The sequence below is a fragment of the Corvus brachyrhynchos genome, unplaced genomic scaffold (genome assembly GCF_000691975.1).
Source record: "Corvus brachyrhynchos isolate BGI_N302 unplaced genomic scaffold, ASM69197v1 scaffold114, whole genome shotgun sequence".
Lineage (NCBI taxonomy): Eukaryota > Metazoa > Chordata > Aves > Passeriformes > Corvidae > Corvus > Corvus brachyrhynchos.
Genome location: NW_008238337.1, coordinates 3,247,266 through 3,261,429, shown reverse-complemented (window position 1 = coordinate 3,261,429; position 14,164 = coordinate 3,247,266). Strand labels below are relative to the sequence as shown.

Sequence of the window (14,164 nt, the reverse complement as noted above, 5' to 3'; positions counted from 1 at the left end):
AAATCAAACCACAAACAGTCAAATATTTTTCCATTCAGGTTTCCTTCCCCCCACAAGCATACACGTATGAGGGGTGTATCATCAGGAACACCAGGTGAATCCTACGCAATCCTGCTCTAAAAATGTGACTGTAAAAACCAACACTGGGCTTGTTACCTCTTGCTGCTTCCTCTATTGAACATTTGTCTGGTCAAGCCCTCTGCTCTGCTAACCACTCTGCAAGCACTCCAAGAATCAAATGAGAGCCAAATACAAAAAGTGAAATACAACTTAGCAAAACCGAACAGACTCCTCTGCTTCATATAAATTCTTGTAGGAGCAGTAGGTTGTCATGTGGTAAATGAATCAGTGTACAAGGAAGCAGTCCCTGCCTGTGGTCTTCCAGCATCAGTTCTGAAAAAAAAGGTAAGATAACAACCTGCACCTCCACTGCTCTGGGAGCCTGGACATCCTTGCCTTGGTCAGGTTATTTAGGAACTGACCCTCAGCATCCCCGGGAGGATGCAGGGCTGCAGTCCTGCCCCAGCCTGCTCCCTCCTCAGGACTCAGAGGCTGAACCGATCCCTGAGCTCTCAAAGGTCCCAGTGTAGAGTCACATTTAAATCACCTTTTGAGGGATTTGTGTGCTGCCTTTCTTTTCTGAACAAGCCTAAAGTCCACAAGATCCCCTGAAGTCCCTATGGCTTCTCACTGCTGCTGTACATGGGTCAGGGAGGGCAGAACTGAACCCACAGCTTAAGCAGTTCACTCTCATTTTAATTTCACAGGTTTAGCATGGCTAGTGTAATTCACATGTAAAACCACAGCAGCCATCCAAATCTCTGCTGCCTGGGCATTGGCTGGCTGCATTTCTGGAAATTCATGGTCATAATATGATACCTATTTTTTGAGTTTCCATTAGGAACCGGTTCTGTCAGGCATGATCACATTTGCAAGAGCTCAGGAGGCAGGAAAATTTGAAAAAGTGTTTATGAGACTGGGCATAAATCACAGCTCTTAGGTTTTTCTCTCTTCTTCAATTAAAAGACTACATTCAGAGCAACCATTTCCCCCATTTACTCTCCCCATCTCCCTCCAGAAATGATGAATCCCACTCCAGCTGTAAACTGGATCCCAGGTGTATCCATATATTATATATACATAACAGCTACTTATGGGCACAAGGACTCATGCACAGTTACTGTGGAAACGAAGGTATCAAATTTCCTGGCTCTTAAGGATCTACCTTCTCAACCTTATGTGCATTTACCTTGAATAAACCACTTCTGAGCTCTTCAGCCCAGAAACATCCCTCAGTAGAGTGAGATTGGGTTCATCTTTAGGAGGCTCCATGTAATTCATCACCAATGTCCCAGGGGCTGCCTCCAACCCACACAATCCATGGAGAAGAACATCCTCCTGCATGCACAGGTGGACTTGCTCAGCTCAGCTCCAAGGGACATCAACTGCCCCTGGGGCAACCACTGCAGGTACTGCTAGCACCAAAACCTTCAACAGCTCCTCTCATTGCCTGGACAACACCTGGGCTCTGTTTTGTCTCACAAGAGTTTGAACATCTAAAGGCTGAATTTGGCTCTGCAGGAATGGGGAATCATTTACCAGTTACTGAAACAATGCCCAGTCTGGATGGGGATGCAGCAGCATGGAGCCACACAAGACACGAGGCAGTGTCTTGAGGGGAATGTCATCACATCCTGCTAAGGCTCCAGAGGGGCAATATGACACTTCAACAAAAATTTCTTCCAGTTCTGGCCGTGACCACACAAGAACCCAAAGACGCTTCAACACGAAGGGCAAATTCAGCCCAGATGTAACCTCAGGGACTTCAGCAGAGCTTGTTGTAGGGCTGAGCCTGACCCACCTCGTTTGTGTGTAAGCACAGCTGGGAAATTCTCCCTGGGTAGCTGCAAGAGGACCCACTGCATCCACACAGCTTGTCCCAGGGATGCTGATGCTGTCCTGCAAGAGGCACCTCAGCAACCAGCACGGCATTCAAAGCACGCACAACAGCCGGGTGAGACAGCTGGTGACAGCGGTGGCTTTCAGGGTCTCTAGGGCTGTTGGGCACTGTGTAACTTCCAGTTCACTCCCCAAACCATTTGCTAAAATTCCCAGCAAGCAGCAGAACTGCGCTCGCCTCATTCATGCTTCAGGATCTTTATGATGATCTTTGGCGTTTTTAAGGCACCCCTCCCATCTCAATAAGTCAGTGTTTAGCCAAACTACCAGGAGAACAGGAGACTGCTGATCCCTCAATTAAAAAGTGCTTTTGTACTTATAAATCTGGAAAAACACCATTGTCAACTATACAGTCTTCCTATTACACACTGGCTATGCATACAAACTGATACATTCATAAGCTGAAACATGAAAGGCATCATCAATATACAACGAAGTGACTCCTTGCAATCCTGTCACCCTCCCCAGCACAAAGGCAGGGCCTCTTCCCGTCACAAGCCAAGCCAAAACAAGACCTGGCTCAGATGGGATGTCAAAACGTCAAACTGTACATACTTAACCTTTGCACTTCCGAAACAGCAAAGATCCTGTGAAAAAAAAAATTATTACAATTCTTTCCTTTTTATCTTCTCAAGCACATAGGAAAGAAAGTTTGTACATTGCTCCCTCAAAAATTTCCTTCATATAACAATGCAGCTCAGCTTTTTTTCTTTCCTTTTTTCTTTGTCATCTCCTAGTTTCTTGAAAAAGCCCTCTCTGCCCTGCCTTCCTGTCTGGCAGGTTGTGCTGTTTGGAAAGGATCCTTTTCCTCTCCTTACCTCGTACTGCCCACATCCCACTGTTCCACCTCTCAGCCTGCTCCCTTGGCTAAGCTTAGCTGGACTTTCTCTGCAGACCTTAATCACCGCTCTGAGATTAGCAGGGTTAGGTGTTGCAGACAGATGTAGAGCCCTTCCTCTCCCACACCCCAAATCCCTGCCAAACTCTGGCTTAGGAGCATCATACTGGATCTTGAGATCAAACTCCAGGCCCTTGCATGATAAATCAGAGCATTTGCTGGGCTTGGCTGTACCTCCTTTACTTACGGCAAGTCTGGGTGGGTTAATCTGCCTGATGATTTGACAGCACTTCACCTATAGAACCGATGTTACTGTATCAGCAATCATTGACAAAAACCGTGCTTGTTTTGATGGGAAACAGGAGGCCCTTCAAAAGCACTGATCACCTCAGGAAAAACTTCCCTGTGACTTTGCTGGCATCCTCATGAATCCTGAGATTTTCCCAGCTACAGCACCTACCCAAAGAGAGCTGGCCTGGGGCTGCTCTGACCCTTGAAGAGCCAAGTATTAAGTCAGTAAGTTCAAACTCTCTGCCCTTTATTGCTTCCTTATGATACTTAATGAGCCTTCCCTATGCTAAGATATCACTCCTGCTCTGCTCCCCAAGCCACACAGTCACTAGAAATATTCGTGTCTGCCTTCCCTCTGTTTTGCCGGAGGATTCTCTGAAGGACTGGAGTTGAATAGTGGTATCACAATAGGCTGAAGCCGGAGGTTCAGCTTTCCAGCCCTTACACAGACTCAATGCCCCTCTCTAACTCAGCTGGAAAGCTACAGCTCAAATTTCAGCCTATGTTAAGTCACTGTTCAGCTCTGCTCCTTCAGCAAAAGAGAGGGAAGCCAGAAGAGCCTTTTTCTAAAGCAAAAAACTGTGTGGGGAAAAGGGTGGGGAAAGGAACCAAAAACACATGGAGATCATTTTTATGCATCACAAGGAGCAATGAAAGGCGCAGGCAACTTTTCAAACATGTCAGAATAGCTTAGTGTGATTTGTAACAAAGAGGAAGTTTGAATAAACAGCTCCAACAACAAACAACAACTTTTTTGGGGGGAGGAGACGAATAAGGCAGCAATGACCTGCATGGAGACCCTGCTATCAACCTTCGGACTTCTGCAGAGGATTGAGGCACTTACATCATTCTGTATCATAGAACCATCGACGTGAACTTCTGACACCAGCATCTCATTAAGGAGAAACAAAGACTTACCATGGGCTTAAACGTCAGCACGCTGCTGCCCCGTATCACATCCCAGCCAGTCCCCCAACCCCAGCGTCTGCTACGGAAGTGCCTGACCCCACACACCAAGCTGGCACCTACCCATCTTCCTAAACACACTCATAATTGGCTGCAACCCACTCACATGAGAGCAAGGACAGCAGATACAAACCCAGAAAGGCAAGGAGATGAGGGATGTCTTCCTCGCTGGCTTTTAGGCAAACTAAGAGTATCCTCTCTTAAGCCTGCCAGACCGGAGCTCAAGGAATCAAAACTCCATTCCTAATTAACACATCATCAGGCCCCACCAGCCAGGGACTTGCCTCCCAAGAGGGGGGCCTGGGCCAGCCTGGATGATGAATGGAGATACTCAAGCAGCTGAATTGTTTCAAAGGCTAAACTGGCAACTGCAAGGACAAGCAGGTTTGGAAAGGCATGCAGCAAAAACAAAATATCCAGCACAGTCACATTGTTTTCACTATTTAGCACCCAGACCTGCACTGCTGTTACTGCTGCAGAGCTTTCCCTCCAGTGAAGCACCAGGCAAAGCCCATGGCTAGGGGAGCAGCTCCTCCTCTCCCGAAATGCAGCCGCTTCTCTGGTGAAAACCTCACAACTGCAAACCACTGGAGAGAAATCCATTCTGCCTGCTTAACCCCAGTAAACTTTAATGAGTAAATTAAATTGATCCATCACACTCGGGACATTTACACAAGACCAGCCCTCTTGACTGCAGCATTCTTGCACACCAGGGACAGCAGTTTCACCTGCTAGCATGACCATTCTAAACATTGAGGAGAAAGGTCTGGCATTTGCAAAGATCTGTATTTTGACTGTTCCTTGACACAGTACAATAGGACCAACAAGTCCACTGCAGTGATACTCACATTTGTTGCAACAGACTTCCCAAACAGACATGCCATGCAACATAATTCCTGTCTGCTGGCACCACGCCACTCTCTTCAGCTCTCTCTCCCCCCCTTCAGCCACAAATGCCCCGGCAGAGGCAACAAGCTCCACTCTATTATTGGAAGACTCAGTGGAGCACATCCCCCACAAGTCAACTGCCTCCCCCTTTCAAATACTCCCTCCCTCCAGAGCAAAGTGAGTACTAAAACCCAGCAACTGTCTCCTGTTGGAACCAGACGGCAGGAATAGCTGGAGAGCTTTCAAACACCCCATACACTCAATACTTCAGTGCAACATGAAAGCCCCGTTAAGCAAGTGTGTGCTTGCATACACAGCCCTGCTCAGGGACCACAGCAATGGCAGAAAGTGCTCCATTAACTCCTCTAGTGGCTTAAGTGCTTGTCAACACTCAGGACGTTCACACAGCCTAAATACTGGCCAAACTTTGGTGGCTTCTGCAGTCCTTGAGCTCTCCTGAAGCTATAAATTGCAGCAGGCTGATATTATAAATAAGGAAAGCTGGAGACTGCAAATTGATTAAGACCATTACTTTGTGTCACATCTAACTCATATCCAGCTGGCTTGAGTGAAAGGAAAAGCCACCAGAAACCCCACGCTCTGACAACACAAAGTGCAATTCCCCACCTTGTCCAGCTCTGAGGACACGTGCAAAGCTTCATAACTCAGTTCCAGCTCACTTACCTCGTCCATTTTTTCTGATGTTGGAGTCTGATCACCAGGCACCATTTCTTTAGCCTCCAAGATTTCAGTTTTGGAGGTCCTGCTCAGCTGATCAATGGGAGTCATGCTGGCCTCTGATGTCCCCCGGGAATTCTGACTCAGAGAAGCTGTCCCAGGGATGGGCTCATCATCATCAGAGTCAGGTAACGGTGTGGGGCTGATGTCCTCCAAGCCTGTGCTGGAAGGGCGCGAGGAAGGCGTCTGACCCCTGAAACCGGGCTGAGAGTTCGAACCATATGTTGGGATGGGGGAGAGCTGGGAAGAAGAGGAGGAAATAGGGCTACCTTCCATTCGGACCTCATTATCCGAGTCATGCTCATTAAGAAAGGGTAACTTTGTTCTCTGCTCTTTTAAGAGCATCTCAATCCTTGAGTCCAAACTGTTATGTTGCATTTCAGACTCCATGGTGGGGGTGCCAGGGGTCTCACTCCTCTCTGGAGTCTGAGAGAAGGATGCTGTGCTCGGTTCAGGAACAGAGTTCGAGTCGGGCAAGGGCGGAGGCTCCTCCGGCTTCTCCTTCACTGGGACAAAATCGATGCTTGGGGCAGCACTGCTTTCCACAACCATCTCGGTGGGAGGTGGAGCAGGTCTCCGGTACTCTGTCTCCCTGGAAGTTTGGGGAAACGGCTGCTCATCAGATTGGGGAAATACAGCTGGTGCTTGGTAGGGAGAGAAGGCAGATTTATAGCTCGAAGAACTAGAGTGGCTCAGGGGAGGAGTGTGAGAGAACTGAACTGGCTCCTGCTGATGGGATTTGAATGTACTAAACTGATGCTCCGTGCCTCGGAACACCCCCGCCGAGTTGTGCACGTAGTGGTGTCCCGGGCGACGGTTGTACGCATCCGTAAATTTCGTCTCGTGCCTCCGGGGTTTGTACCCACTGTCCTGCCCAAAATGGTACACGGGCGTTGTCTGACGGCTGGAATAGGTGGAATCCTGGGAGAACGGCGTCCCCAAGCGTGGGGTGTGGGGCGTTCCTTGGGACTGCGGGGTGAATTGGCTGTACGAGTTTGGGGTGTCTTGCCGACAGCTGGAATAGGCTGTGTCATGGGAAAAGGGCGTGCTGCTGTTTGGGGTAACGGAGGATCCCGCGGAAGAAAGGGAACTGTCCTTCATGCGCTTCAGGGAATCCGTCAACTGTAACGACAGAAGAGAGAAAGGCACCTAAACACACACTTTTATAAAGATATTTGTCTAATCTGTTTGGTTTTCAGAGGAGTTGAGCACCCAAGAGTTCGTGCTGATTTCCATGGCAAAAAAATAAATAGGTTACAGCATCCCTGAAAACACAAACCGTTATCCATTATTAACAGTCCCCTTTGATTTAAAAGAAAAAGTCAGGCAAAGAGGAACTGGTCTGCAAGAGGAGGAAGAAGAAAGCAGATACAAGTTTTTCTTCTAAGCTACCCCCCAAGAGCATCAGGTGAACAGCAGACTTGCACACCACTTCTAGCTGAAACAGTTCCAGTTTCTAGCAACTATGTAATGCTTGTCTAAACTGCAAACACGGAAGAAAATAAGAAAAGCCTTGAGATGTGAAATTGTCAATTTATCTTTTTTGTGAACAAATCAAAACATACAAATGAGTGAACTGTCAGCCTGCAGCCAAACTCATGCAGCAGAGGTGACCCAACATCCTCCCTACCGCTCATCTGTAACAAGGGAGAAGGCTACACAAACAAAAAGTACAAAAAGTTCTCAACCGCCAGAAAGACCATTTTAAAGCTTTTCACAAAGACAAATGCTCAGAGAGCTACTGATTGTGGCATTTGAAACTGAAACCCTGCAAAACTACAGAATAGCCAAGTAATTGCTCTGCAACTCACTTCACAGGCACGTTCAGGGGGTTTCTAGGAGCAGCCCTGCTCCAGTTATGACTCTGCTGAGTCATAACAGTGCCATACTAATCATCAGCTCCAGAATCAATTTTCCATAATGCAAAGCAGGAGCTCAGTGAGAATCCTCCTAGTAGCAACAGAGGATGGACTGAGCTCCAGCTCCTCAAGAGCACACCAGGACAGTCAACTGGTGAGACCACAGGCTGGCTGCTCCTCTCTCAAGCACAGGTAGACAGAGACCTGTAAAATTACCTACTTGGAACACGCCAGCACCATCAAAGTCAAGCTGAACTCTCACCTAGCTGCTATGTGCACACATCTCACCCACTCAGTAGCGTGGACTTGCTCTCAGTTTGACCCCCTGGACACCATGACCACAGAGGCACCAGTAAAGTTTCTTCCTCAACTGTTCTAAACCCACAGAAAGGAGCAGGAAGCATGTGGCTGGTTCTTAACAACATCCACACCTCTGCACCTTTAGTGTAGATGTGCTGTGGACTGTTTTTCAGTGGGGTTTGTGTGTGGCCTGGCGGCAGGGATTGCAGAACTGTCAGGTCTTTGCTGCTCTGCATGAGGGGAGGAGCAAATGCCAGGAGTAATTTACTAAACTAAAACAGCAAACAAGTTTGTTGGCAGATTGTAGTGTCAAAACCACGATGCAAACAGTTAAAAGTTACTCACAAGGCAATAATTCTGGTGGTAATTGGGAAAAAAATCAATTCAGGACAATAAATAACACATATGAACACAACATCTAGAGAAAGAATCTTAAGGATAATTACAGCAGGGACTGCTTTGGGCGATACCATCAATTAAGTGTTTTGCTGTTAACCCTGAAAAGAGACTAAGAACAAATCTGCCCATTTTTATTTGAGATGTGGAAGCAGCAGAAATGAGCAGTCAGGGTCTACTCATAGCAGGGCTCCCAGCAAAATCATTACTTGCCTCCCTTCTGCCTTTAAAAGCACCTTGCTGGGAGGTCAGGAAGAACCAACCTCTTTATGATTTTGTTAAAAGGATACCGGAGTTTTGCCTTGGTGCTGTTGGGGTGCTTTGTGGGAGGAGATATTTAGTTTTTTCAGATCAATGGGATTTTCATGTTCAATGTACAGCTATTACCTGTCCTGAGAACACCTGATCACAGAATTAATGAAATCATGGCATTTTAAGAAGTTGTAGAGAAGCAGAGAGAAAGAAAAAAAAAAAATCTCTGCCAAATCTCTTTCAAATTTGATGTCTTAAAATGAGTTCTTAAGTCACAATGAGGAGCCAAAGTACATTTAGACAAGCCAAAGAGGCTGATGACTTCACACAAACAGGCTTCCCTTCCCCTGGCCCTCTCATCCCAGTGGGATTCACAGGGAAGCAGGTAACTGTGCAAAGCCACATAGAGAATTGTGCCCTAAATATCGAGGGACCCCTGGAAGCACGCAGGAATTCTGTCCAGTGCTTTTATGAAAAGCTGATTCCAGCAACTAATTAAGATTCTGGAAAATTGATGCCACTATTGAAGCTCAGACACCTTCCACCTCTTAGCCTTTAAGCAAGGCTGAAGTCCGTGCGCGCTGAGGATTACACACCGCAGACGCCAGGCCAAATGTACCACTGTAAATCATTCCCCTGACTTCAAGGGAATAATCTCATCTCAGGGACAGATCTGATCCAGTCCTAACTGCAGGAATTTCTAATGTTAATAGGGCACGTTCTGTCGGTTCTGTAGGCATTTTTCACTCAGAAAGACAAAAAGCACTTCCCGTGCAAAGCAGGCACAGATGAGCCACATGCTCTACATTCAGAAGTACATTTGCTATGGCAATTATGAGCAAGTTCTATTTAAATGTGAATTAGTAACATCCACTGGAACTACAGCAAGACAAAGAAAAGAAGCTAAATTAAAAATGTTAAAATGCTTATGTTAATGTTTGGGATTTTCTAGAAAGTTATTCTTAAAAAAAAAAAAGCCAAGCACACCTACCTGGAGAGCTTCGTTCCCAGTCGGGGACACGTCCTGTTCGGTGCCTACAGGGAGGGTCTGAGGAGTGTAAAGACCACTAACGAGCAGTTCATAGAATCTCATGCGGGTTTCACCTGCACAGACCACAATGCAAGAGTTGATTAAACTGAAATATCACAGTCTATGTAAAAATACACATTCTTGACACTCACATGACCCTGCTACCACTCCCGGCCCACTGCATCCACACAAGAGAGGAGCATTTATCACCTCTGAGCTCACAGGGATCATTTTTAAATAATCTGCTGGACAAGTGAAGTCAGACACTCCCTTCTCCAGCCAAGACAAGGAGGTTTCTAAATCCTTTTTCCTCTCTCAGCCTCCTTGGCAGCTCTGCTCTCTACCATGCTTTCTGGAGCGCAGCCGTTTCCCTCCTCTCCAAAGTGCCAAGCAAATAGCTTGCAGATTTGAGAAGTGAAACTCTCACCCAAGGGAGAAGCCTCTGCCAACACCCAGAGCCACTTCAGAAAGCTCTCCCCACACACCTTGCTCATAGAAACTGCCTGTTACTAATGCAAACACAATATATGGGAATGCTGAGGGCAAAACCTTGAATGCTGTCTTTCCAAAAAGACACCAATTAATTCTTTTTTCCCCCCTAGTTTAAGGGGAACTCAGTGGCATCCTTCGAAGAATAAAAGCAGAGAAGCAAACTGTCCCATATAGTGTTACTGAGCCTCAGCCTTTTCATTCCTAAAGTCTACAAAGACCCAGTTTCTTACTATTGAATTTTTCATTGCTACAAAAACTTAATCCTACTTATTTTGCAGCCTGTGAGAAATCTGTCATCACCTTCAAAGGCAACAGAATCAGACCCTGAAACTGTCTGAATTTTGCTCTGAAAGATAAAGAATACATAGAAAAATGGACAGACCCAGCACCTGAGCCTAGAAAACGAATTCAGGCAATATCTCCCCAAAACCAGGACTACTTTCATGAGAAAGCCCTGCAGGATCAAACCCCAAACTCCCTGTGAATCACCCTGCTCAATTCAAAAACAAAGCACCCCTCAGCACAATTTTGTCCTGAAAAAGACTTATTTATCTTGAACAAACGCTGCAGATGGAGTTATTTGGGTATCAAATCTCATTTCACAAAGTCCTGAGCCACATCCCCAACTATGTAAACTGTTTTAGTTTAACCGAAGTCATGACAAAATAGATCTCTTCACTGCAAGAGTTTGAAGATAAGCTTGAAATATTAACACACACCACCCACACATGACACTACAATGCCACAGATATGGAAGTGTTAGGCTTACTTTCACTTGCTCTTAAAAAAATATAAAGTAATTGTTACAGTTTCATAGTCCTTCCTGGATCCCAAACAGAATGCAGGAAAAGTTACAATTTCAAAGAGGTTCATGAATGTGAAATGATTCCTAGCTATTGCTCTAAGACAGGTAATTACTAATTGTGTCCAGTCTGTAGATGGATAAACTGAGCCAGAAGAGTTTCTTTAAACAACCCTGTCTCAGATGAGGAGACTGGATTTATTAGTTTGAGATTCCCAGGCCTATGCTCACGCCAGACAGATAAAAATGACACTTTCACTCCTAATATTTATTTTGCTACACTGTGAAAACAAAGTTTTTAACCAACCTTTCATTGTCTTGCAAAGCAGAATACTAGAAAGAAATGCTGAAAATGACACATACGTATTTTAAGTATGTCCTAACCTGCTAATGCTATTTTAGGATCACCATTTTTACTTGATTCTGACAGATTATAGCACACTGACAATCCTACTCTTTTAGAACGAAAGAGAAGCAACTGTGTGAAAAAAAAATACATTGGGAGCATAAAGATGGCAAACAAAACAGCAAATGCAATTTGAAACTGACTTCAGCATTTTCTCCCAGGAAACAGAAGCATAACCCCCCCCCCCCCTCATTTTCCTGATGTGCTACAAACTTTCTGGAACAGCTGCCTGGTCAAGACTTGCAGTGTAGTTTATAAACGGAGGAGAACAAGGAGAAAGGTAGTATAATCAGCTTGTTTAAAATGATTGTCATTAAGACATCCATCACTTACAAAACAGCTTTAGCTTATATTATTAAATCTGCAAGTGGTTAATTTGTCTTAAACGTGATTTTTACCTTCAAATTTCAAAACAAGGGAAGGAACCCGTCTGAAAAAATTATTGATACTAGAATTTCAAAGTATACATATGTAAGGCCAAGCCTAGCTCCCAACAGAAAATATTATACTACTACTGTGATTTTTCTTCTCACAGTGGTCAGTAATGTCAATAAACATCCTGTTCTACTCTATCACATGTGGCACACCAACTGCTGTGTTGGTTGTGCACTAAACTGTTGAAACCTTTTAATACAGAACAAAAACATCAGCATTTTTAAGAAAATGGTGTTAGCAATGTCTTTTTCCCAATAAAGAGTGCAGCAAGTAAGTTTTAAGCTAGAAATGCCGCCTTTGGAACGTAGAAATACAATCAGCAACTGATCCACACCTCCTCAGTTTTAGACATTTTCTGAAATTCAGGCAGATTTCAGCAAAGCCCTTTCACTAGCACGCTTGGAGGAGAGAGAACAGACCAAACGCAATGCCTTCACACTTCCAGAAACTTTGTTGGGCTTCTGAGGGCTCAGTGTGGGGCTGGGAGCTGGCTCCTCCAGGACAGGGAGCTGCTGTCACTTTAAGAGCCAGTCTCACACTTATACACTCGCACACACCGACAAGTGCTGCGTGTGCACTCTGCTGTGCCAGCCCCCGGTCCGCTCTAAGTATCAATGAAATGCCAGGCACGCAGAGGACAGCACCCAGCCCCGCTGCTGCCGCTGGAATCCACACATTTGGGTCCCATGAACAACCAGGACTTGCCCAAAAATCCCAAGTTTGCGAAAGGCAGGTGCCACCGGGTCCAGCAGCCCTGGCAGGTGGCTGAGAGGGACCAGCCTGGGGCAAGGAGATGGGGGACACGGGAGGGCAGCGAGCAGGGACAGGGACGGGCAGGGGAGAGGCAGGATGGCAGCATTTTGCAAATTACAGGGCTGTCTCTTAGCAACAGACAACACATTTGGCTCCACGTGACTCGCCCCGGCCCCAGACACCAGACCCGCTGCCGGCTCCCTTCGTATTTTTAATCACCAGGTCCCTGCCCTCTGCAACAGCCTCTGCGGTGGGAGTGGGACAGGCAGGGGCTCTGCAAACCTCAAACGCATGAGGCCCGAATGTGCCCCCTCACCTTTTGTATCCAGCTCCACGTGGATGATGTTGCCCATGACAGAGGTGTTGTGAAGGTGCTGCACAGCCTCCCGGGCACCCTTGACAGTGGCAAAGACGACTTTGGCAATGCCCAGGTGCTTCTTGTTCTTGGGGTTGTAGAGAATCTCCACCTCTTCCACTTCGCCGTATTTCTTGCACATGTCGGCCAAAAAGTTTTCACGGATGTTGTCGTTCAGCTTGGCAAAGGTGACCTGCTTGGGAGGCACTGGCCCCACGTAAAATTCATCAATCTGGAAACGGGCACAAGGTGGGGAACAATAAAAATAATTGGCATTGTTAATGACTGTGGGGGAGGACCTAAGCATGGCACGGGAGGGAGGGGGTTAAAGCATCCTGCAAACTTCGGGGGAAAAAAAAGCCTCTGAGGCTCTGGATGAACCTCAGAGCTAAACAGAGGCTCTGCCGCTGCAGCCATTCATTGGAACCGGCTCCTTTCTGGGCTACAAAGATGCATTTTGAGCCGTACTGTCAGTGGAGAGTCCCCCCTCACTGCCCCCCACCCGAGAAGCCCCAGCTCCAAAACCTTCAAGTGATCTCGTTAGACAGATGCATTGATTTCTTGTTATCCTCATAGAAGAGGATTATTGTTAAACAGTTTACTAAATAACAATGTTAATAGGAATATGACTATCATTTAAACGGTCCATTAAACTATTTGGAACTCAGGCTTCACTCCCAGATAAACAAGTATACAGAGCTAAAGCCAAAAGTCAGGGCAGTACCTTGAATTTGGGGACAGACAACTCCAACTCCTTAGTTTTGGTCCATATTCGCCCTATTCTGGGATCCCTGACACAATCCACAGGAGCGATTCCCGAGTTCTGGGAGGAGGAGGAAGAGGAGAGAAAACACAGAAACAGCAACAACAAGGCTTGAAATTTAAGACAAAAATAAAAGAAAAAATAAACCCCAAGGAAGCACGGGCTGTCTCAAGGGAAGGGGAAAGCGCGCACACACACACACGTGTCAAATTGCAATACTGCTGGGAAATGCACAGAGATTGGAAACACAGAAAAAAGCCGCAGGTTTGGGCTCCTGACAGTTGAATACACAGTGTCAGGTGGCTGTAACTTTGGTGGCTGTGCGTGTCCCCCCCAGACCCCCCTCCCACACACATGTGCTACGGCGGGGATCACCACGACCCGGAGGGACCCCCAGCCCCCAAAACGCCGGTAAGACGGAGGCTGGCAGGGGGAGACACGACACAATGGGGGAAACCCGGGAGCCCCCCACTCACAGGCATGCTGAAATGTTGCCCATCGTAACGGTAGAGTTTGTGCTGTCCTTTTTTCAGAGCCGGGTCAATAATCAACTTGTAACTTCTCCAATGGTGATTTCTTTTCTCGACAGAAGTGCTGGCTTGCGTGCTGTTCTCCATTCCGTTGATCCAACCTGAACGCGG

General features: G+C 46.5%; 1 protein-coding gene across 1 annotated transcript in view; it reads right to left on the bottom strand.

The window, feature by feature from the left end:
* The window catches only part of SETD1B (SET domain containing 1B), a gene marked incomplete at its 5' end in the record, with an annotated part of 47,715 nt that extends 33,551 nt beyond the window's left edge, over positions 1–14,164 (bottom strand). The window contains 5 exons of the mRNA XM_017734711.1: positions 5,627–6,802; positions 9,479–9,591; positions 12,722–12,992; positions 13,485–13,583; positions 14,000–14,164. Coding sequence (XP_017590200.1) covers positions 5,627–6,802; positions 9,479–9,591; positions 12,722–12,992; positions 13,485–13,583; positions 14,000–14,164 — 1,824 coding nt within the window. The remainder of the gene's footprint in view (positions 1–5,626; positions 6,803–9,478; positions 9,592–12,721; positions 12,993–13,484; positions 13,584–13,999) is intronic.